Source organism: Ciconia boyciana, chromosome 2 (assembly GCF_034638445.1).
Source record: "Ciconia boyciana chromosome 2, ASM3463844v1, whole genome shotgun sequence".
Classification (NCBI taxonomy): domain Eukaryota; kingdom Metazoa; phylum Chordata; class Aves; order Ciconiiformes; family Ciconiidae; genus Ciconia; species Ciconia boyciana.
In genome coordinates, this window is record NC_132935.1 from 9,049,452 (window position 1) to 9,074,489 (window position 25,038).

A 25,038-nucleotide genomic window follows, 5' to 3' on the forward strand; every position below is an offset into this window, starting at 1 on the left:
AAAAAATGAGAAAGATAAACCCTTTCTGTGTAAGTAATGTAAAACAGGTTATTTTGCTCATTTTTTATATCTGCTCAAATCAGCCCTGGTGCAATATGTTGAAAACCCCCCTGTTTTCCTCAGACCATAGATAAAATGTGTCTTGAGTAGTGACTTGCAACAGGAACCTCATCTGTTGCAAACACTTTGAGCCTTCCTTATTTCTCAGAGAGGAAGTATGTGGCCTGTTTGGCAAATGCTGCTCTACATGACAGCGTGAACTTCACAACACACTCATTCGACCGGCTGCTCCTCGACTTGATCAGCTAAACCTTGCTGGCAGCATGAGAGCAGTATTATGACTACGGATTTTTTGAGAAATACTGCAACCTGGAATATCATGCCTAGCATTTAAAGGTAATCATTACTCTGATACATTTTAGATTATCTGCATACGGGAACAACTTTCTCAATTTTATTTATATAAAAGGGAGTTCTATTTCATTACCAATAACAGTATTCAGACCATGGATTTCAAGTACCACCAAAGGTAGAAATAGAAAAGCCTGCCTTGATCCTTTTCATAAGGAGTGGTACTAAAGATAGAAGGGAGAAGGAGTATTTCTACTGAAAGCTCACAGTAAGATAGATGCATAGGACCTCATGCTGAAGCAAACTGCAGCTCACTATAACCCAAAATATGAGAAATGTCACAGATTAGTGGGCTTTTTATTCAAAGTGTTAGAAGTTTGCATAATGTGGTATTTCTGTGTTGTTTCATAGCTGCATGTTTCTGTGAATTAGCTTGATTACCGTGTCACATTACTCTTTCTAAGTGCAAAGGTACAAGTGCCTAAAAGCTGAAAGGATGCTCATTTTGATTAATGACAAATTAAGGGAAATTCACCAAAAAATATACAGCTTCTGAAATCTAAGCTTTTTTTTCTCCACATAAAAAATAACAGGGTGCTGGTGATTTCATTTTCGAGCTAAATGGGATTCAGACATTACCTGTGAACCTTATTGAGAATTAAATTCTAAGACCTTGGCGGTATAGATTTGAATATATGTGGTGGTATAGATGTGAAGGTAACAAAAATAAAACAGGGTAGAGCATCTCAGAAATGATGAATGTCCTAATTTTACTAATCTGCAGTATTCCTTGCAGGGGGGCTTTACTCAGGTGCTTATTTTAGCTTTTTATTTCTCTTCTTATTTTCATTTCTTTATATTTAATAACTCTCAATCATTTTAAATATAACTTTGAAAAAGTTCTTACAAAGCAACAGACTTTCCTATGCGTCGTGCTATTTAACTGCTCCAGAAGTACATTTTCTCAGAGAACAGGTTCTGTGAGAGGAAATTATTGCTACATGTGCTTGCACGCAGGAACGGAAGGTATAAATTGTACCACAGGTTTTTGGGACCCACGATGTAGGTCAGTGAGATTCCAGTCTTGACAGGTGAAAAGTTCATATCTGCTGAGAATTCTGCCACTGATAAATAGGACACAAAGCAGGACTGGGGCTGTAGATGTTTTCTCACCTTCCTTTTGGCAGCAGAAATAAAGCAGTAAAGATCACTAAACCCCACTGGTTGTGTGTTTGCAAACAGCTATGGCTGCAGCGACCAGCGTTCGTTAAACAGCGTGTGCACAAGGGGCAAGGGGAGGGGAGGAAGGGCCAAAGCTTGGAAGACTGCAAATGCGATTTTAATGGTTAAAATCTCATTTCCCCACAAGCCTGAGGAGGTGGTCTGTGAGAAGGGAAAGGCACCCTTACACCTGCAGGTACTCTGGTTTGCAGCCAGCAGCACAGCGGTTCCTCCGAGCTGAACAGCAGCTGCACTCCTCCATGCAGGGCTTTGGGTTGATAAGACAAGGTGAGCTTAGAGTTTATCACCTCTCCTTAATTCTTCCCAGATCACCCTCAGTGAACTATTTTCTTTGGATCTGGCATGATTATCTGCTTCTACAACAGAAGGATGCCACCTCTATTCGTATCCCAAACTCTGTCACCAAGTTTAAGTGAGATGCAGTGCTGGAGCAGATTCACCATTTCAAAAGAATATAATCTATAAAACTGTTATTGTTCCGCTATTGACTTAAATGATAAAAAATCAGATCAGCCACAAGAGGCTCTACAGTTTCCTGTAAGTGTATTTTTGCAGAGGATCTCAAAATTTCAGAAAACCACCATATAGTTTATCATACAGCGATACAATGGATTTGTATTGCACTACCAATACTCGACACCAGGACAAGCTACTTAAGCCATTAAGTTCGATCACGCATTTGAGAGTGATGTGCACTGTTGTTTTAGAAATACTTAGGATTCTAATTCATACACTGTTACTCTAAAAACAGTGATACACCATTGCTAGTGAGCAAGTAGAAACAATCTTTTGGCTCCCTCCCCCCCTTTCAAACAAAACTTCCAATTTCTTCCGTTTCCATCCCATTTTCAAATGTCTTGACAGTTGAGCCATACCTCAGGGCATTCATTCCCCCACCTTTGACTGGACTATAGGCACCTTTACTCTGCCCAAATGCGTAACGACAAGTGGCCTTAGTGGTAAAACCTAGTCTGATATCTGTGATTTTCCTTGTAATCACTTTGGATAACTGAATCAATAGCAGTGGTCACAGCTTTCCATTTGCTTATTTTTATTGAACGCTGCTGCCATGAGTCTAGAGAACATCTTGAATTCTCTGTCCCTTTCAAGACTTCATGCTGCCACCAATGGTAATTAGTGACAGTAAAACAGCATGGAAAATGTAATGAGACACAGCAAACTGTCACGCTAGTGACATCAAAGTCCAAAACGTCATTGCTTTTCACTGTTACTGTAAGTACTTTATAACATTTTTATTTTCCATAAGTCAGATTCTTCCACATCTAAAGTAGCAGCACTGAGCTGCACGCTCTGGCCTGTTGACTTCAGAGGTCCTTTGAGAAGAACGGTGATTTGTACGGCAGAAGTGAGCCAGGCCAGTTTTGGATGTGCTCTGCAAAACTACGAAGTAGGCGCATGCCTGTTGTCCAGTACTTAATCCGTCTGGACTAAACAGCAAGCGGTTTAATCACAAACTACATATAAGCAAACCTTCAAAAACACTTCAGGTATTTTTAAAGCAACGTTTAGAGTTTAGACCCCTAAATACCATCTAGGAAAATGAAGGTGCCTTGCTCAAATGTGCCACGCTTTTAGAAAGTTTGTTAAGTGTGAGGTAAAGTTTTCAGAAGTGTTTCCATCATGTACAAATGCTACGTATCACTTTCCAAAGTGACTCAGGGACACCTGAAAATTGTATCCACTTAAGAGCAGGAAAAAAGCCCTTGAAAGCACTCTGTCATAAGTCTGATCGCTAGTAGGATGACTTGCTCTCCTGGCCCTCAAATACCAAGACCCAGAATAAAGGGGTACACAGAGGTAGGACTCTATTATTTTTATTTTTCCCTACTTTTGTGACACAAAATTCAAGTACCGTTCTCCTCTAAATAACAATTGCATGTGTTAAAATTATAGATGGGCATAAGATATTTATGCCGCCATGCTTGGCACCTGTCTGGAATTGCACAATATTTTTGGTAACTGCAGCTTACTCACGATACACTTAGCCAGATTTGAACTGCCCTTTTCAAGTACTGCAAAAACGCAGCTACTACGGCACAGAGCTCAGCAGAGGTTATCTGTTCAGGTATTTACCCCACTTCTCTGGCTGACTTTTTCAGCCCTGTTGAGCTCTCTATTGCCATGTCCAGGAAATTTTGCTGGCTAATTTGAAGATGAGCCAGGAAAATCTAGAATATGTGTAGCCAAAGTACTGGCTGCACTATTCCTATATGTATACCTCTTATCCTTGATGGGATACAACTGAGAAAAACGTCGAAGAAATGAAAATCGGATCTTGCGAAAAAATATTCAGTCAGGAAATTATAATTTTGCAAGTAGACAGTGCCTCCCAAAATGAATTTTAATTTCAGTTTTAGAAACTTAGGTGCATTTAAATGGAGAATGATTTTGTGTTTTCTATCAAGAGAGAACCTTTTATTCAAATGTGAATACTCAAATAGTTTATTTAAATTTAAGGTTACTTTTTTCTTCAGCTTCTAGACTTCTTATTTCAGGCAATTAAACAGTTTTTTGTTCTTGTGAAAACAGATTTCAGACACTTGTCAGAAAGACACTGGCACAGCTGCATCCTACAGATGTGCCACAGGCTAGTTCCTGAGCGCAGGCTGTGAAAGGGTAACGTGCCATTTGGCCAGTGAAATGGAGACTTCTAGCAAAGAGCCTTTGGGAACAAGCACTAAAAAGCTTGAAAATCAGATGAGGTAGAGTCAAACTGTGCATTACCATCTGTTTTAGCACTGATCTGCTTGCATGTGAGGAGAGACGAATTCTCTTTCTTTTGAACGGCATTTTATTCTGTCTTCCTAAACTCGCTATAAGACACGAAAAATGTACGGTATTAAGCAATATACTAAATTCTGCCAATCTTATCCAAAAGACAATTAATAATAAAGTCTTGCTGATTTCAGCAGCACTGCTTCTCAAGTTAGGCACCTCTCCAGCTACACCATCAGGCTCTAGCCTGTTGTAAGTAAAGAGCAGCATACCAAAGGCAGTAATCATCTTTGAAATATTTAAGCTAGAAAAGACTGAAAGATGCAGAATACCCACACGATGCTGCTAGAGCTCCTATTATCATTTTCACAGTGCAACTGACAGAAATATATTTTTAAAAAATAATTACCTATCAATCAGCTACTGGTGTTATTTTGCTTTAATGTACAATTTCAAACAGATATAGCTTATTCTCTTCCTCTGAAAATATACCATAGCATGACACACCTTCCATATCCAAGGTTTTTCTCTCTGTTCTCTGTCAAGGAGAATTAGGATGGGTGCAGTAAAGCCATGAGAAGGAACTGTCCCTCTCATAACTTTTAGTTCCACGATTGCCTGATGCTGTTTCTTGTACATCCACCAAGACTTTTTAAGACAAGTATCTGAAGAATTTGCACCACTGGCTTTATGCAGGAGGAGCATTTCGAGATCAAACATTTTGAGGCAAGGTGTTACTTTAAAAAAAAAAGAAAAAAGAAAGAAAAAAAAGAGGAAAAACAACATTACCCACATTCGCTGAGAGCGCAACTGCATCAGAAAAAAACCCACCGAACAATGTTCTTAGTGTTTGGCAATAAAGTGACATAACATACACACAGCGCTGAAAACCAGACACATCAATCTAATTAATTTCTTTGTAGCTTCAGAACTCCAAATGCTGAAAAGAACATTTTGTATATGAAATGACTGTACGGGCATGGCTTTGCTGTGACTTCCTATTGTGCTGAGGTACTGGTAATGGAAACTTTTACTACACTGCGTTCTTCTGAGCAACTTCCCTAACTGTGGTTTTCTGCTATTCCCCTGATAAAAGCACCAAAGTGGTGAGAGTTTAGCGAGTATGTAAAACTCTCACATGAATTTGACACAAGAGTTCTCAAAAGCAAATCTGTATAAAATTGGAGACACCCAAACTAGGTCATTTCTCATCTGTTGGCACAGCAGGTGTTACTCTGATGTTTAACTTCAATGTCTCCTTTGACTTAGATCTGAAGAGCTTTGACGGAATTAGAGAACGCAATGGGAAATACTGTGAAAACACCGAGAGCCTCCGAAGAAACAAATGTGCCAAGCCAAACGGGTAAGCACTCATTTAATTTCTTTCAAGAGAAAAAGATGTTCAAAATATATGATACATTCATCCATGTGTCTTCCTTCATCTGCCTGATGTAGTAAACGCAGGCAAGTGCGTGATTGCTGTGGGAGAAGGAGGGCATCCTCTAGACAGTGCTTATTTTTAGGTACATTCTAGCTCATTCTCCAAGAAGTACTTTAATTAAAAAACCCAAATGTTAAAAGTATTATTTGCTGGTGCTAGTTGAAAGACATTCCTTCCAATTCAGAAAGCACTGAAGCATTACTTCAGAAACCAGAAATACTGTATTTTGACATACTTGCATGTGATATTTTATACAAATTTGTTCTTGAAATTTGATTTTGCTTCACTTAAGGTTAAAAACTTTAATGATGTTATGCTTGCACTGAACCTGAAGTCCACTGTTAGACAGTTGCATTAAAAGTACCACGCAGCCAACTTGCCACCAGGTTTATCACTAAGGTTATACAGAAATACACATTTTGCAGGCCCTGCTGCCAAAGGGGGATCTTACACATCTGCCCTATTCATCCACCCATGAAAAAATCAGGTTGCAAAGCCCCACACACACACCCCGTAGGGTGGTAGAGGTCATGCATCTGAGGGGGAAAGCAAGAGGGATTCAGTGACCTGCTACTCCCAAACTGCAAGTGAGTAGATGGAAAGTCAGTACAGCTCTCGTGCCGCAATACGACAGACAGCTGGTACCAGAGATGCAATAAATCACTCCCCAAAGGTGAGGAACAGAAAACAGTTTTGGTCTTTTGTTTTGGGTTTTGGTTTTTGTTTGTTTGTTTGTTTGTTTGTTTTAGAGGGGGAAGGCATTAATCAAAATTTTGGTGTTTTCCATGGAAGATGGCCCAGTTATGCTGATCATTATTACAAGGATAGGGAATCAGCCTAGTTTCATTAGTGCTGGAAGGAAATCCAGCCCTGTTTTTAGCATGACCAAGAACTAGCTGATATGGGAGCCGTGTAGCCCTAAGTCCTAATAAAGCAGAGACCAAACACTGTTAATGGCCACTCAGCAGCCCGTAACATGAACTGACAATTTTTTTTTTTTGTGAAGAAGAGTGCCTTATATTGATATTCCCAACAACTGCTGTCACGAATACCATAACCATCAAAACAGAGACATGCACACACTCAGAGCAGGACCTCGATGATGAGCAGGGGAGTGAGGGGTCACTGCCATGGCTGTGACCAAGTTTGTATTGTTCCCGCACATGCTAAAAGTCAGGATTTAGCAGGGCTAGAGCCAACTGCACCCCTTCCAGTGACGTAAATAGAACATACTCCTAAAAGATAACTCAGCAAACATTGATAGCGCAGCGATTGCAAGGGGAAATTACCCATTTATGAATTCAGGGCTCGATCTACTTGCACTTTCCTACACGTCTAGCACATCTAGAAAGGTGCTTTGTCAGATCCTGCCTGAACTTCTGCTGCCACTTGGGAAGGGAACAAGTCTCCCATAGCTGCAGTGGCATCTGGCAAGGCCATAGGGACGTCTCAGACACTCACACAGCTGAAATTGCACTGGATACCTATGTTTAAGCACCCAAAGACAGCTTTTTGGCCACAAAAATGATCAGAGCAATGGAACACCTCTCCTACGAGGAAAGGCTGAGAGAGTTGGGGTTGTTCAGCCTGGAGAAGAGAAGGCTCTGGGGAGACCTTATAGCAGTCTTGCAATATTTAAAGGGGGCTTATAAGAAAGATGGGGACAGACTTTTTAGTACGGCCTGTAGCAATAGGACAAGGGGTAGGTAATGGTATAAGGAAGAAATTGTTTATGATAAGGGTGGTAAAACACTGGAGCAGGTTGCCCAGAGAGGTGGTAGATGCCCCATCCCTGGAAGCATTCAAGGTCAGGTTGGACGGGGCTCTGAGCAACCTGATCCAGTTGAAGATGTCCCTGCTTATTGCAGGGCGGTTGGACTAGATGACCTTTAAAGGTCCATTCCAACCCAAACTATCCTATGATTCTATGATTTAACGGCCTGCATAGCTCTTTGGATTTAACTCTTAGTCTGAACCAGACCAGCATCTTTCATAATGGCTTAGGTGTTGCTAATTAAAGTTGGGAATACAAACATCAGTACCATCATGCAAATCCAATGAAAACAGACTTTTGAAAAGGAACTTGGTACTAAAAGCATATACTGGGTTAATCCAGTGAGTTCATATCTATTTATCTCCCTGAGCAGATCAAACTCCAAATCACATCACCAAACACAGAAGATTTCTCCCAGGCCAGGGACAGCTACTTTTGATTTAAGTGAGGTGGAGGATCCAATCCACGGACTTACAACAGTCCAAATAGTTATTAGAAAAAGAAAGTTTTACACTGGTTCATTTCAGTGAGACTGAATAAAACAAAGGACTGAACCAGAAGGGAAAGAAAGAAAGAAAGGAAAAAATATCCAACGAGAAGGGGGAAGAAAACAGATAATTGGAGTCTGCAGACTTGATCTTGCAGTGTGAATGTGTTCATCAGACCCCTATAAGCCCCTCGTGCTGCCTGAGAGCTGCACTGAAAGCGAAACCTTGTGCTTTCCTCACCTCCAGTGCATCAGTCTTGGACCTGAGAAAGGGAACAGTGCCTAAGCTGCATTTCCCAAGGGGGCATTTGGACTCCAAATATGACTGCACTCCATCTGAAAGCACACTGTATGGGCATCCCTGTCATAACCTAGGTACCGATAACAGAGGAGCTACAGCAGCAAGGGGTCATCAGGGGTTGTGAGCCCACCCCCTCCTCTTTCCTCCCTTGGGACCCTGAATCAAGTTAATCCTTACTAAGCTGCACCTGCATAACTCTCAGTTCCCAAGCTGGCTGGTTTAGATCTAATTTGGGTATGCCAGAGCGACTCTGCAGCCACACCTTACGGCTGCTGCACAGACAGCCTCCCAGACACACACGAGTTCCCTCCTTTACCCTCTCTGCTATACACCATGCCATAAATCATAGTATTTCTTCTGGACAGTAAAGCTGGGATGATGCAGGCAGCTGAGCTCTGAGCAGCTCATTCCACTCCAGACAGGGACCACACTCGTGCACAGCACAGCGTTTTTTGAGGGCGATGAGCTGGATCTGCATGCTCTGCCTATGCTCTCCCTTCTCTCTAACAGTGCTTCATAGTCCACTCACAATGAATAATTTGAAGCATGCAATATTCAGTTTCACACTTTGCAAGACATCCAGGGATGCAGACATCTAAAACTAGCATGTATTTCATATTCTTTTCCTACTCCTAAAAAACCCCCCCCAATATTGACACTTGATTCAGTGGAAATGACTGTGCTTCGATCTTTCCACTCTAACTTTTGAGTTGTTCCATTTCAGATGTAACCTACACTTGCACTGCGGAGGAGAGGTTGTGTTAGAAAAACTCAGGCAAATCTTCTTTTTTCTTTTACAACTTAAAAGTGTGGGGAGCTCATCAGATCAAATCTATTAGATCACTGTGGAGAAACAGTGTAATTTGTTTAGTCCTGGTTTCAAGGCTTTTGTGTTTAAAAGGAGCTAGTATGGGTTCTGTGAAATGTTGTAGAGTGTGGTGGGGTATTTTACATGACCAAAAAACCCAGTGAGGTTTGATTTAAATACCAATTAAAATGAGGTCTTGTTTGTGGAGTAGGAGGATTGAAAGGTTTTCGGTAGTACAAAACCCCTTTACTTTCACTCTAATATAAGTACATGTAGTTTAAGAGGTAACGTTTGCATGGATGTGGCAGCCAACACTATGATTAATTCCTTCCTTTTCAGAACTACAAATTAACATGCAAAATTGAAACAAAAATTAATATAAAGATGAAAGTGTAAGCAAAGTAACACAGTTCTTGCTAGAGTAGAGAAAAAGTCACGTACTCCGCAGTGCATAACGAAATGCAAACCACCGGTACGCAAGGAAGGAGAGCAGAAAAGCACTTGTTTTCCACCCTTTCAGTATGGAAACAAAACATGTATAAATAAACAGCATAAGTTTTAAAAAAAAATTGCTAAAGGCATTGTCATTAAGCTAAAAAAAATGACATTCCGTGTAGAACTGCTCTCTAACAATCTGCAATGAGAAATTAGGCAACGGCACTTTATCCTCATTCTGCAGTTCTTAAAACATACCTTTCTGGCACATATGTCCTGTAGCCCTGCGTAAAGATTTTGTTTTGTTCAAAAAGACTCAGCACCAATACTTAGGTCTTGTTAGCCTCAGGTACTAAGCAGTTTCATAGACAGAGAAAGTGTCTCAATTTTTAGTGCAGAACAGGGAAGCAATCAAAGGCATGCTTAGCACAGAATTTCTTCAGTATAGTTGAACTAATTGTATAATAAGTTACAGTAGACTGACTAATCACGGCGGTTGGCTGATTCATACAAAGGTACTGGACTAGTCCTATTTAATTCAGTGACACTAATCAACTAAGAAAACCATGGCAATATTAATACTAAACACACTGTCAAACTAAACAATGTCTATTCCAGACTCTGCACATCTTTGCATCCATAAGGATGCTCACTAACTGTATCATGGGGCTACTTCAATGGGCAAAGGCTAGCAAGACTAAAAATGCTTACAGTCAGTTTGAATACTAAGGTAAAATGACCCAATAACATTACAGAAGTCCCTATAACATAACAACAAACAGCTACTCAAAATCAACTGAGAAAACAATGCTTTTTATGTCCGTTAAACCGCAGATGTGGAATATTTTCCTTAACACTTATAGTGTCATTATCACTTCCATAAGGATAACAAGTGTAAAATCTCTCCTCTTGAAAATATTTCTTTTCTGCAGACTTGTATGTTTATTTCAGCCTTTCATCATTATCACTGTGGGTTATTTGTAAGGCCCTGGGACACAGGCTGAAAACACAAAGCCAGTCTCAGCATTCATTCAGGATGCTGCTTCTAGGTTTCCCTAAAAAAATGTCTTCCTTAAAGACAAGTTGACGAGGAATCTATATTAAATGAGATAATCTAACAAGATACAGAAGTGTGTCTATCCCTCTGGGTAATTTCTTTCTCTCCTCCTCTGAATTCGTTCCCATTTTTGCACATGTTGAGCTGCACAGAGTGGGCAAGTATGGAGATCAAACCACCTCTGCAAACGTACTGCTAGATGGTCTTACTAAGGAACGGGGTGCTGATCCTGCTGGAGGCAGAGGGAAGGCTTTGTCTCCCCATGTGCCGGTGGAGGATACTGCAACGTGCAGAGGGAAGGGACCTACTTCCAGGAGAAACGCAGGCAGCGTATTGCACGATCCCTCTTGCCAGGACTTCTGCCAAAGAGCTCAAAACACCCAGCATGACACATTTCTGAATCTCCCACCTGTCAGCATTTACTGGGCACCACAGATTCCTGCTGGATGAGGAGCTCTTGAACATTTGATAGTCCCAGTCTTGTGCAAAGTGCCTCCTCCATCCTTCAGAAACCCAGGAGACTCAGCAAGTGTCATAAACAGTGCCGCAAGGCCCAGAGTCATCCCAACTGATGATAAAGCTCTTCTTATCTCTTTACTGACCCCAGTTCTGCAAATTGCAGTTGTACAATGATTTAATTATAAACACTCATGTTGCCTCTCTTCTTTAATTGAAGACAGGGGCATCATCTGCTACCTCTAGTGCAGTTTCCACACAAGGCGGGGAGAACAAAGAGATCTGGCTGTTCATCAAGCTAATTTTAAAAAGTTATGGGAAATGGGCAATAATGGCCACATTCTCATTGCCCTTTATCTAAACTAATTTCATACCTTTGAAAAGTATCAGTGGTGTTAAATGACGGAACAATTCAACATGCATCTTCCTTTTCTTAAATGTAATGCATCAGCTTGGCTCAAAATTGTAGCTGGAGGCATTTAGAAACAGAGGCATTAATCAAACTGGGTTACTTCCTAATACTATAATTACTTACTAATTTTGCTAGTTTCAAACTGAATATGTCCTTTAAATATGGTAATTACTAGAAAAAATGGTCTAAATTTAGTTGCTTACAATTAACCAAATGACTTTTTTTCATTTCTAATATCTTCACATTCTTCTTATAAAGCTATAGGCTCAGCTTTAACTCTTTATGTTTACCAAGTGATATTTCAGAGCGAGATTTTTTTCCCATTTGACCTGCTATGTGAAATATAACATACATAATGAAAAATCCATTTCTGCTTCAGAACTCTATCCTGTTTTAAGTGACATTTTCTTTCTTCTTTAACAGGTCAGGAGAGTGATTTCCTTGCTGTCCTCTATGACTATCCTTCAGCAGACATAAGCCAACCTATATTTCATGTAGGGGAAAAACTACGTGTGCTATCGGAGTAAGTTGATCCTTTTTTTTTTTTAAAATTAGGTTTGGTTACAATTGATGCAAAGCTCTGTTTTATGCACCTGGCCCAAACTGGATGCAGTTCAGCAAAATGAACTGAGTTCAGAATTTGCAAGGAAGGATGCTCAGCCATGGTGTAAATTTCCCTACAGTTTAAGGATTTGGGATTTCAGATTGTTCTTTGATCCTTGGATTCCTCTGACAAGGTTTCTGAAGCTGGATTCAGACTCTATTCTAAAGTAGGACTCCAACCAGAATTCTGCTTTGAAAAATGATTTGGAGAAAGTATACTCCCCATGTTAGAGGAAAAGAGAGTAAGAGCAAAAATACTTTGAATCACATCATAGAAAAGGAAAATTATTCTGAATTTCTCTACGTCAAGTGTGTCTCTCATTTTCTCTCTCATCCTTTTTATCTAACAACTCCTTTATGATTAGGTTTTAGAATTTTACCCTAGATTTAAGGCAATTCTAACAGAAATAAAATAAAAATTAGCTTTCTTTTCCTTGTTCTTAAATTTTTTATTTGATTCTGCATTTTCTTGGTGGGGGGGGAAGGTCAAAGATTTCCCAGCCAGTTCCACTCAAAAATTTATGAGCCCCAGAAAGCAAGTAGGCTTAAGAGTACTAGTTCAGACTGACCTTAAGCATAGTGCAAATATTGCCACACACAAGAGTGAGCACACTTCTTGAAAAACGGAAGACAGCAGCCCTGATATTCTTTTATGCACAACTTGTATCGGCACACAGTGACCTCCTAGAAGTTACTCAGCCCCACGGTGGCAAACAGCCACTGTTTGCACTGCTTAAACAGAAATGAAAGATTTCATTTTTGCAGCTGGTGGAGCAGAGGGATTCAAGGGGAGAGCAGACATATTCATAGCAGAGAAATCCTCTGAGGATTTCTACGTTCATTAAAAAAATTCTCTACCTGAGGAAGTCAGAGCATCAAATGGTTGGAAGTCAGAAGTACTCAAGAGAAGTATCACAGATGATACTTCTCGGACTCTTCTCCAGGCCACCGTGACCTACAGTGGCCTTTGTCAGCAACAAGAGGCTACGTGGACCTTTGGTCTGACCCAGAATGGCTGCAGTTATGTTCTGCTGACAAAGTGTTTTCCCTGCCTCCCTGAAGCTAGAGGTCACAAGGCTCAGACAATACCCCCATGAATTTTCTGCTGATGGAGAGCTTCCCTAAGCTAGGGGAATTCTTCTCTGGTAACTTCTAGCTGTTTAAACCTTGCTGCAGTTTGCGTAACATACCCAACATGGTACCACAATTGCTTTAGCTTGGAAGTTCCAGCTTAAAGCCTCACTCCCAGCTTTCATCATCTATCAGCCCACACAATACCACGTAACTACATATGCCCATATCAATGGGAATTATATGTATGGCATATATGCATACATGTGCTGCATAGTATGATCTACTGGGCGAACTACTTCTAAAAGAACTAGGCTTCTGTAGCAGCAGTTTTTATCATGTTTGTCTGTTGTGCAGTGATCAAGAGCTTCTCCTAATAGTAAATAAGAGCCAAAGCAAGCCTTGATGGGAACTTTCCTCTTCGTGTTTTGAATCAGCTTGTTCACAGAAGACAAGACACTCCAACGCTCTGTGCAAAGCATAGTGTCCTAATGAAGGACCTGTTCTTCCCTACTGGGGTATGTGCTGATGTTAATAGGAACTGTTTGTCTGCAGACTCTTGCTGCACATAAGCTGTAGGTGTAATCTTTTTCTCAAGTCATTCAAAGAAGCAAAATGCAGTGGAAGAGGAGAGCAGCATGGCAGGCACGACCAGAACAGGAGTGATGAGGAATCACCACAGAGAAGCCAGCATGAGCAGGCAGCACGTACTGCTTTTATAACAGCAGCTTTTCAGCCTTCTACCAAAGCAATTATGTGTAGCGGCAATCAGCCCCACCAATCCTGCTAGGAACATGACATATGGAACCCCCATAGAAAATACAGCTCCTCACAGCTATTTGTGACTGCTCTGAGTCGGCAGGATTAGATAAGCACCACTGGCACAGTTTCTCACTCTCCGCACTTGTGAGGCACCTTTCATTACCAGATGAACAACTGCATTTAGCTGCAGTAGTCAAACCAGATGTCCTCCAATGATCCCCCCAATCTACACAATTTCTGTGGCTCCTGCCCCAGGAGAGATGTGCTGCTTTGGGACTTTTAATCATCATAGGGATTTTTCAGGGTTAGTAATATTACAGTTTGGAGGGAGGGAGATGCTGAGTCTCTCAGTTTTTTTTGTTATTGCAATTCTCGGTTCTGTCTGGGAGACTTGCGGGGAAAACAAACAAAATAACCTAAACTTCTTATAGATAATTTCATGCCAGCTGGAAACCCACAAACAAAACTTGTGGGGCCCTGAAATTTCCAGCTCTGAGCAGTAGACACTTTCCTTTTTCCCTCAGCATATACATTCTGGACCACGGTTGCAGCAGCTATAACTCAGGACATTTAACCTAAATGTTTTCAACTCAGCTGTTTTGACCTACGCGGAGACTCTGGTCTGCAATCCGGGCATTATTTGGGAGTATTTACATGAACATCCACAAAAATGGCATTCAAACACAAGACACACTATTATTTGGATTCAAACTCTTAAAGGAAAAGGTGCAGAGAACCCATCAATCATTGGCATCCTTGCACTAATCACTAAAGCTCGGCAGCATCCCTGTGAAAATTCTTGTTACCTTGCCCTTCCTAAGGAATTCAAAAGCCAAAGCCAGCATTCAGTATCACAGCAAGAACCTAAGATATGTCAGTGAAAAACCATATGTCCAGTCACCTAGTTTCAGCTATGAGGTCTTTTTTTTGGAGTTTGGTCAGCAGCTCCTTGAAGAAAAGGAAAACAGCAAACCATGAACCAGGTTCTGTTAGACTGAAAACCTGTTCCCGGACAGACAGGGTCCGTTTGCTGAGTATCTCTACCCTGATGTTACAGGACTAACTACAGGGCTGTCCAGACACAACATACTCAGCCATAGGCTGAATATCCTGGATACCAGTACAAGTCTGGCTGTGGGAAGGCAGAGCACAGCATGGTTTAACCACTGAGTATTTACCCTTCTTCTTTTAACTACAGAAAAATATTTTATTACTTACGTAATTTAAATGGAACAAATGTAGCTTATTTCTGTGTCCAAATTTAATCCTGATGTAGGTTTAGAGATGGAATTACTCTAAATGAAACAAATTGGGTCCCTTTCTGAATACGTAGATTCAAGAACACAAACAGAATGTTACAGGCTAATCTGTATGTCTTAACTAATTTCTAAAATGAGGACAAGCTCTGAAAGTACATCTGAAAATATCCCTTCCCTTGCTTTCACACAGTGAAGGAGGCTGGTGGAGAGTCCATTCCCTTACAACAGGTCGAGAAAACTATATTCCAGGAAAATACGTAGCAAAGGTTTACCACGGGTGAGTAAATGCATTTCCTATATCCTTTCAACACTACGTTTCTACATACACTGTCCTGATTAGTTATTCAGTGTCATAATGAAAACAATGCCAATAGTGACTAGACAGACAGAAATTTTATTTATTGACAGTCTAAAGTAGTTCCTTTGAAATCTGAGAACATCAAATCCACATCTAAGTTTAGATTCTATGAAAAGGAAAATCCTAGTTTTAAATGCTGGAAAAGGGTCAAAAATCCCTCAAATGTCATATAAGATAATTAAAATACTTCTTTTGCATGGACTGATCTCTAATTTTAAGACATTGATAAAGAGACCCTATTTAGAAATAATTTTTAATATTTACAAAGAGTAAAATTTAAGCTAGAGTTGCTCATGAAAAAGACCAAAAAGAACAAATAGAAAGACTAATAAGTCATTCAAGAATGTAAACTCTCACACTGGAAGAGCTAAGGAAGGTTCAGAGGTTTCTTGTTGCCCTAGAAACCAGTCAGGAAAAAAGCATTAAAGCACACACTTAAAACTTTTCTGGCAAAAGTTTTAATACCTCTTTAATTTTAAGCATATGAACTGTGAACTTCACTGTGATTTATGCAAGTGCTTAAATTTTAATATGTTTTTACATCCTCCTGAAATAGAGATGCTTTCCCAAAGACAGGGCACAGATACGGTAATGGAAGCTACTGTCTGAAGCTTCCCCAAGACCATTTTGCTGACAGCAGACTAGATCAAACACACATGAACAACTTTAAAATAAAGTACCAGAAACTCCTAAACCAGCCAAGCAAGCTCAGTTACATGGTTAGACACCAGCTGTGGCAAAATGCAGCAGTGCACCAAGCTATGGTGAAAATCAGTAAGACTAATTGCACTTTCCCTTATCCACAAAGCCAATCAACTTAAATGGCTGGACTGTTCCCTAGCATAAGCAGAATAATTGTATTTTATTTGGGGTTTATTTATGATACAATTAAATACAATTTGGGGTTAACAAAAGTGGTTTAAATGAAAAAGAGGGATTTAACTAGTGCCACAGATATGCTGTCCATATACCACATGGATATGTCCCCAACAACTCAGATCAAGGCAGCTCGAAAAGTTTTGTTTTCCTTAATAAGTCCAAACCTTATTCACTCTTCTCCTAGTCTCGCAGAAGTTAATGGAACTCAAAGAGAGCAAGATTTTCTCCATAAACTGGGGAAATATGCCGGGACATAGTTGAGAGGATAACTACAGAAAGTCACAGTGTTATTTTTGCAGTCACTTTTCCTGGCTAATGCTGCACTTTCATGGCCACATACTGCTCTCTGTTTCACTGGCGTCCAAATTTCAGAATTTGTTTTTTCCTGCTTCACAGCTGGTTATTTGAAGGGCTGGGAAGAGAAAAAGCAGAGGAACTTCTACAGCTACCCAACACCAAGGTCGGCTCCTTCATGATCAGGGAGAGTGAAACTAGGAAAGGTGAGAAAATATGATTTTTTCCCCCTTGATCTCAGGCATTAACAGTTTTACAGCTCTTTAATTCACTCCCTGTCCTGCTTCATATGGATCCGTCCGAAAACAGGAAATATATGTAATGGGAAGGCAAAGGCACCCAGTGCAGCACGCCAGTCTTCACCAGTCACCTACGTTATGACCGGTGCTGGAAACAGGGTTAGTGATGGCCACGGAAAGTTCCACAGGCATCAGCACAAACAAGACACAGTTGTTTAAACACTATTATTTACTTTGGTCACATGCAAAGCTTATTAAGCAGTGGGACTTTTCAAATGGAGGAAAAGTCACAGCTTTGCCTTGGTCCCTAGAAGGTTGCCTGAAGAAGCTATAAAATACACACCAGGCAGCGGGGGTGGCTGATAAGTGTATTTCCTATATAAACAGGTGGTTCTTTTATTTACTTTTTAGAAATGACATGCCTTCAATTTTATTTTCTTTCATAGCAATTCCGTTGCTACATGGGAATTTTACCGTACACACTTTTTTTATTCTCTTCAATGGGAATACACCTCCCATTGTGCAACGTGGTATCTTCCCTTTTTCTGAAGCACCAGAACACATCCTAATATCATGATACTACAGTTAGAAGGGAATAACAAATCATCTACTCTGACCTCTTACATACCACAAATTTAGTTTCCTAATACCTATACTAAATTCAAAGAAATTTAGGATCAAGATTCAGTCCTTACCAACTAAATGCTGCACAATTTTTATACAAAGAAACAGGAAAATACAAATTGTCATCTCCTGTATTATCAGGTATCAGCTGATATCTAATTATCAGGTATCAGCATTATCAGGCATCATCAGGTATCAGGACTACATTATCAGGTATCAGCTATTGGGAGCTGACTAAATCAGCATACCAGCACATGAGTCTGGTCCCCCTCTTCAGAGGAAGGCAAACAATTTCTGTAAAGGCCTATTTCCTTTACATGATTTCAAAAAATCCCACACCCGCAAAAATAAAGGAAAAACACACCAGAAGTTTAAATTCAATCAAAATCTCAGGCCCTGATGTTGGGCCCTTTATTCCCTTTGTTATACTTAAGTATATATATAAAGTATACCATATAAGTAGAAATTAGGATGGTCGCTCAGTTTTTTTCAGATCTTTCTGGGACCTTTTGGATCATGGCATCTTGATCACCACAGTGATCACCACCTTTGGCTCACCACATGTCGTGGTTTAGCCCCAGCCGGCAACTAAGTACCACGCAGCCGCTCGCTCACTCCCCCCCGGTGGGATGGGGGCGAGAATCGGAAGAGTAAAAGTGAGAACACTCGTGGGTTGAGATAAAGACAGTTAATAGGGAAAGCAAAAGCCGTGCACGCAAACAAAGCAAAGCAAGGAATTCATTCACTGCTTCCCATGGGCAGGCAGGTGTTCAGCCATCGCCAGGAAAGCAGGGCTCCATCACACGTAACAGTTACTTGGGAAGACAAACGCCATCACTCCGAACGTCCCCCCCTTCCTTCTTCTTCCCCAGCTTTATATACTGAGCATGACGTCATGTGGTATGGAATAGCCCTTTGGTCAGTTTGGATCAACTCTCCTGGCTGTGCCCCCTCCCAGCTTCTTCTGCACCTGGCAGAGCACGGGAAGCTGAAAAGTCCTTGACTGGTGCAGCAACAACGAAAACATCTCTGTATTATCAACACTGTTTTCAGCACAAATCCAAAACATAGCCCCACACCAGCCACTATAAAGAAAATTAACTCTATCTCAGCTGAAACCAGGACACCACATCTTACAGATATTCTGGTTGTTGTCACTGCTATCCATCCAGAATCAGGGCCCTACTTTGGTGTAATTAGTTCTCCTCTTTCTCCAGGGTTATATTCCTTGTCGGTGCGGCACAGGCAAGTGAAACATTACAGGATCTTCCGCCTTCCAAATAACTGGTATTACATCTCTCCACGGCAAACCTTTCAGTGCCTTGAAGACCTTGTGAATCACTACTCAGGTAAAAAGAAATGCAGAATACACATCTTTTCCACTGGCAACTGTAAAAATATCTATCAAAGGTCCAGAACAAGAAGTTTTGCCTATGTCCAAGACTTGCAACTACTACCACAGAACAAGTAATGGAAAAACTTTTGGTTTATATCTTTTACTTTATTTTTGATCCTAAATACAAATATGCTACCCTTAACAGTACAACTGAAATCAACCCTAGAACTCAGCTAAATAAAGACAGATAGGCTCTGCCCGTATTGGTGTATGATATCCTGTGGCCATGTCAATAGAGCTGTGCCTAACAATATTTGGTCCAAACACTAGTGTCTAGCACTTCCCTAGACAACTTACAAATACAGTTTGGAGGTTAGCACAGGCCAGGGATGCCCAGCCCTTCTCAGAGCACAGCTAAAGTCAAAGTTTGGGTGTACAAAATTCTTAAGCTATACAGATGCAAGTCATGGTTCTGGGTCCCAGAGCCAGAATTCAGCTCCTGTCTCACTTTGTTTACCAGCATGGACATGTCTGCCATTTATTTATTTACCATATAGACAGACAGATAGCATCAGGACATGCAAGACCAGCTTCTGCAATCATGCTTCTCTTAGGAACCACTACATCACACAACCTTATCTGCAGCAGAAAATTCTCAGAAATGTTAATTTCTTCCCTGTTACTTTAGAAGAGTATGGCTGGATTTTACCAGGAAAAGTTATCTCAAGGGGCTCAAGCTGTTAGCTTAAATCTAGATTCAGCTGTCATTTTTACTAATATTAGTCCAGTGGATGAAAAGTTTTCCAGATTTATGGCAATTTAACCTGTGTCAGAAAGATAACTTGCCAAACAACACAATTAAGTGGGTGCAGTTGCCATGCACTAAAATGAAAATATTTTAAAATGAGGAAGGAAGATTGCAATAAGTTAATTGCATAAATGTTACAAGAGAACAATAGGTTCTGTGCTTTAATTAATAATGGGTACTCTGTAATTTTAAAAGTGTAAAGCTACTGTATCTGCGTATTTCACGGGTAAATGAAAAAGTGTGTTGGCCAAAGACTACACTGATAAACTGGGAAGAAAAGCTATATTCACATTCAAAACATGCAAAAGAAACTTCCAAGTCCAATGATATAAACAGAGGAGTGAGAATTTGGACGGGATTTTTTTTTTAACATTTTAGTTAGCTGACACCTTTCTTCATTTAGAAAGAAGCAAACAATCGAAGTCTAAAATTTGGGGTGGGGGAAACCCAAAACTTATAAAAATTAACATTTTTACTTGAGTTACAGGTGTAAGAGAGGACATAGTGATATTTAGCTCTCCTCCTTCCCCCACCATGAGATGATACAGAATCTCACCCTGAAATAAGGCTCAGAGATGTAAAACTCTGGCGTTCAGCCACAACGTTCTCTACTTGGACAGAAGAACATAGGCAGTGTTCCTAGTGGAGCAAGGAGAAGAGGATAGAGAGAAGAAACATAGATGAAAGTAACATGTGAACCGTTATTCATTCCATAGCCATGTTCCACAGCAGAATAGGTGCACATATAATCCAATCTGAGTGGTTGTATCTTGCATCTATTTTACACTCTGTTTGCATGGCTGAGATGATGGGAGGCAAAAGCAGAACTTACTCAGGGCTCAGGAAACCTGGGGTTAAGTCCCTGCTCTGTCACAAACTTCCTTCTAGACTTTGGGCAAGTCACTTTATCTTTCTGTGTCTCAGTTCCTCACTTGTATTGTGGGAAATATACCCCATGATAAATTAAAAGGCAAAGGTATGAGGAAAGGAAAAAGTTAAGCTTGTGTTACAGTGTCCTTGCTGAGAACACACAATTTACTGACTACTACTACTGTGTCCAAAACTGTTTACTTGAGCATGCACCAGGAACGGAAAACAGTGAAGATAACAGTGAGCAAAGATTAACTGTCTGTGTATTCATTTCCCTGTTCAGAAGTTGCTGATGGTCTCTGCTGTGTCCTTACAACACCTTGTCTTACCCAGTGCACTAACAACAACAGCGTAACGAATCAAGTTCCTCCTGTGGTGATGCGGAATAAAAACTTCAGCTGGAGAAATATTCACAGGTACGGCATACAACACACGCTGCCAGAAACAAGAAGGTTTTTTTTCCAGCCTTGTATATAGTCGTACTTACAACACAGAAGAAACAGCCATTTCCTTCTCCTGAGACCAGTTTTAAAGACTAGACAATCTTCAAAGCTGCTGACAGCTTTGAAGAAAACTGGATGTCCAGCTCTCTAACTGATAATCTTGGTCTAACTTTCAAAGAAAGTATAGTTAACATTCAATCATTTCTCCTATCCAGCTAAGGGTCAGGACACATATGCAGTCCCTTTGGGACTCGAGTCCTCTCCACCAAGAGGGCAGGAGTAAGAGCCAGGCCATAAAGCCTAGTCAGATCCACCACCAACGGCACACTAACGTGCAATGGCTTACAGGGGAGCCCCAATAGTCAGAAATGGCTCCCCCTTGTTCACGTGGTGGCCATCCATGAAGCAGCACAAATGCAATGAACACATTATCCCAGCACAAATCTTTCCTCCTGTGCCTCTCTCAATAGACACCCCAGCTCAAGGTTCATGAGATTTCTGATATCATGACTGCAACTAGAGAAAGTAGGTCAGGTTTCAGAAGCTGGTGAAACAACCACCTTCAGAAACAAAAGCACCTCTTATTTTTGAAGTGTAAATTTCCCTCCACTACCCTTCCTTCACAAAGCATATTCATTTGCTTACAAATGCAAGAAAACATTATGCAGTATGGAGGTCATTTTTCCTACACATTAAAAAGAAATAAAGTATATAGATGTTATTTCCTTTTAAGATGCCGAAAAATATTTAGATAGTACTGTTGTACTGATTGTTTCGGAAAATCACTAAGAAGTGACAGAATGTTTGGTGATTTATGAGACAGGAAATTTTTTATACAACAAAATTAACATCATTCGGTTTAACAACTGTTAATATTATACTAACAGGCTCAGTTCAAGTAGCTGAAACGGTAACAAAATTTTGTTTTTTTAAAGGCTGGAGGTGACTGAAGATACTGAAAGCACCCTGGCAGCAATGGATGATTCATGTCTCAGCTATGGCCTGAGGGAAAGTATCGCTTCCTACCTCTCCTTAACAGGGGATGACAACGCTTCTTTTGCAAGTGCCAGAAAGAAGAAAGCCCAATCTCTTATATACACAGGGAGCAAACGTAAGAGTACCCTTCACTTGCCACCTACATACTATGAAGACTAAATGTAAGACAACTAGGGGAAAAAAAAAAACAACAACTGAGGGGTTAGAAGAGAAAGCCAGAGCATCCTGTGGTCCTGCAGTCCTTCAACAGCTGAGAGATACAAGCACACCAGCTGATGATCAAATGCTGGCAATGCTTCTGCATTTCCTCTTCTGAACGTTAACCAGAGACCTTCTTAAGGGTGCCATCTCAGCCACGGCATATGCTGAGGACGTCCCCTGCGCACCTGAAATTAGAACCTGCTCACAAGCAAGATAAACTGAGATAGATAGACTCTAAGTCAAGAGCCAAGTGAGGCAGATGACTCTTCAGCAAGGGTGATGCCCACCATTGTACAAAGGTGATTGCCTAGGGAAGGACTAACTACAGCTCAAGAACTTAAATTAAGTCTTACTCTGGTATTCTCCACAAGGCTGAAAACCACCTTTACAGAATCTACCTACCTTGAGAAAAGGAGCTTTTTTCTTCTCCATATAGAATCATTCATTGTCATTGACAATGGGTCAGAAAGTCATCAATAACCCCAAGAAAGTATCTAACATCCAGCATCCAAGAAACATCTGATTATATTGACTCCATACTTCTGTCATTTTTACCTTTTAGGGGAAAAAAACACAATCATTGACTTTCCAAGTGACATTTAAATTAACTGCTGGTAATGGCCTGCAGTGTCGCAAAGTGGTCACAAAATTAAGAACAGACTTAACTCACCAAGAAAAATAGTTCCTGCTTAGCCCTGAGCTAGGAGTACAGGCGTATACAAAAGCATAACACAGCTGCTCATCATCTAGCAGATATACAACAAAGGGGGGTTTAAGTGAAAAGTAAAATGTGGTAATATCACGCCTAACAGCAAAGGTAGGCTTGCAAAGGTATGAACTTTAATGTGTAGAGGACCAGATTTTAACCTCATCTCCTGAAGGCACCCCCATATTTATGTATAATATTTATAGTAATAGCAGCTTTTTTTAATAATTAAACTAAAAGAGCAAATCAGCAACAGTGGATGTGTTAAAGAGTTTTCTGAATTACTTGTCTGAAGAGAGTTATGTCAAATAGTAATGACACATTTCATCAAACTGCTTGAAGATTTGTAACTGGGTTATCTGAAATTTCACGAATTAGAGAATTTTTCTCTAATTCTTTTTTCTCTAATTGTCTCTAGAGAGAATAATTCTCTAATACTCTATCCCTTTGCTAAGTGATAAAGGAGCAGCTAGCATGGTCCTTTGAACCTGACTTGTGTTTGCTTTCTAAATCAAGTAGTCACTCACATGTAAATGTGCAAAACGCTGCAATCCATGTTCTCAAGCCAAGATCTTTTCAATCTAACATTCTGTCTTTTCAATCTAACATTTTTGCACAGATTTGAGTAATGAAGGTTTGGAGAGATAGGCAATTGGGGTTTTATATATATATATATATACACATACATATATATATATATTTCCTCTGTAAATACCTCTTAGCACAAATCTGTGTGCTCTTTAGATCTTGTAACAGATCATTTGCACTAGCAAGAAGAGATTCAGAGATCAAAATAGTTCACAGCCTATTTAAACATATTTCAGAACTTAAAGGATGAATGTAATTTGGCTGGTAAAAATTGAACACCACAAAGCAAAACAAACTCAGGAACTCTAGGTGTTTGTATAATCTCATTACTGTTACTGATCATTATGTTATGGTGACTGCATTTTATCCAGTGAAATGTATATGGGGAGCATTACAGATTTCTAAGTCATGACTTGTATTTATTCATTAAAATAATATCCAGTAGTTACTTTGTATTGCTTTTAGAAAATGGAAAACCCAGCGTGCAACTAGTACAAACACCCAGTCTTGCTGCCAGAAGGTATCTTTGACGGAACACGACAAAAGAATCCAAGAGCCCATGTAACTGAGCAGCACTTGGAACTTGCTGTGTAGGAAGGGGATAAGGCATGTTCTGATGATGACAGGTTCACACAATCACAGACCTGTTCAGGTTGGAAGGGACCTCTGGAGGTCACCTGGTCCAACCCCCCTGCTCAAGTAGGGACACCTAGAGCTGGTTGCCCAGGACCATGTCCAGACAGCTTTAGAATATCTCCAGGGATGGAGCCTGGACAACCCATGCTAGCACTTGGTCACCCTCACAGTAAAGAAGTGAGAAGGTGACAAAAACTTATGAATTGGGCCGTAAGGGATGGCTGGATTTCCCTAATGGTTATGGGGAAATTCTGTGAGGTCTGTCCGTTTCTCACAAATAACTGAAAGTCTATATTGGGGACCTTTTGGTAAGCACGATCTTCCAAGGGCCGACAGCACCAAGGTGATTCTATACAAATTTGAGATTAGTTAAGAAACAACATCAGAAATACCAAAGTTGGGTAGCGATGTAGCAAAACTGGGACCAATGCAGAAAAAGTAATCAGAGGTGGTTGGTTTGTTTGAGAGGGAATGAGGCTGGTAAAGGGGAAAAAAAAAAGGAGATAGGAAAAGGGGGAAGAAAGGGAATCTGAAGGGCAGCTAATCATAGGATCAGGGATATTTAGGGTCCATGTCAGACAGCCCTGCACCCAATTGCAGTAGTTTACAGTAGGGCAATAAATCTGCTCTTTCCACCGTTGGCTGACCTGCTTCCATGGCCAGGAGGGACCTGGTGTCTTCCCTTCGTTGGGGAGGAAGCCTGGGAGCTCTCCTCCTGACACCCACCACAGAATGCCTGGAGGGGACACCTAACATATCTGCCCTCCACAGCCTCCTGCAAGAGATGGAGGCAATCCATACCATTGATCCACCCTTCTACATCAAAATTGCACTGGTAAATAAATCAATTAATTAAAAGATGAAG

General features: G+C 40.5%; 2 protein-coding genes across 2 annotated transcripts in view; one reads left to right on the forward strand and one right to left on the reverse strand.

Annotated features, from left to right (window-relative positions):
* The window catches only part of TG (thyroglobulin), a 161,979-nt gene that overhangs the window by 40,190 nt on the left and 96,751 nt on the right, over positions 1 to 25,038 (reverse strand). The gene's annotated exons all lie outside the window — the stretch shown is intronic.
* On the forward strand, positions 195 to 23,196 carry SLA (Src like adaptor). Its single transcript, XM_072851850.1, has 8 exons — positions 195 to 396; positions 5,599 to 5,692; positions 11,924 to 12,023; positions 15,386 to 15,472; positions 16,829 to 16,932; positions 18,807 to 18,938; positions 20,887 to 21,019; positions 21,982 to 23,196. Exons 2-8 carry the CDS (start codon positions 5,632 to 5,634, stop codon positions 22,199 to 22,201), a joined length of 837 nt encoding a protein of 278 aa, XP_072707951.1. The 5' UTR covers positions 195 to 396; positions 5,599 to 5,631; the 3' UTR covers positions 22,202 to 23,196.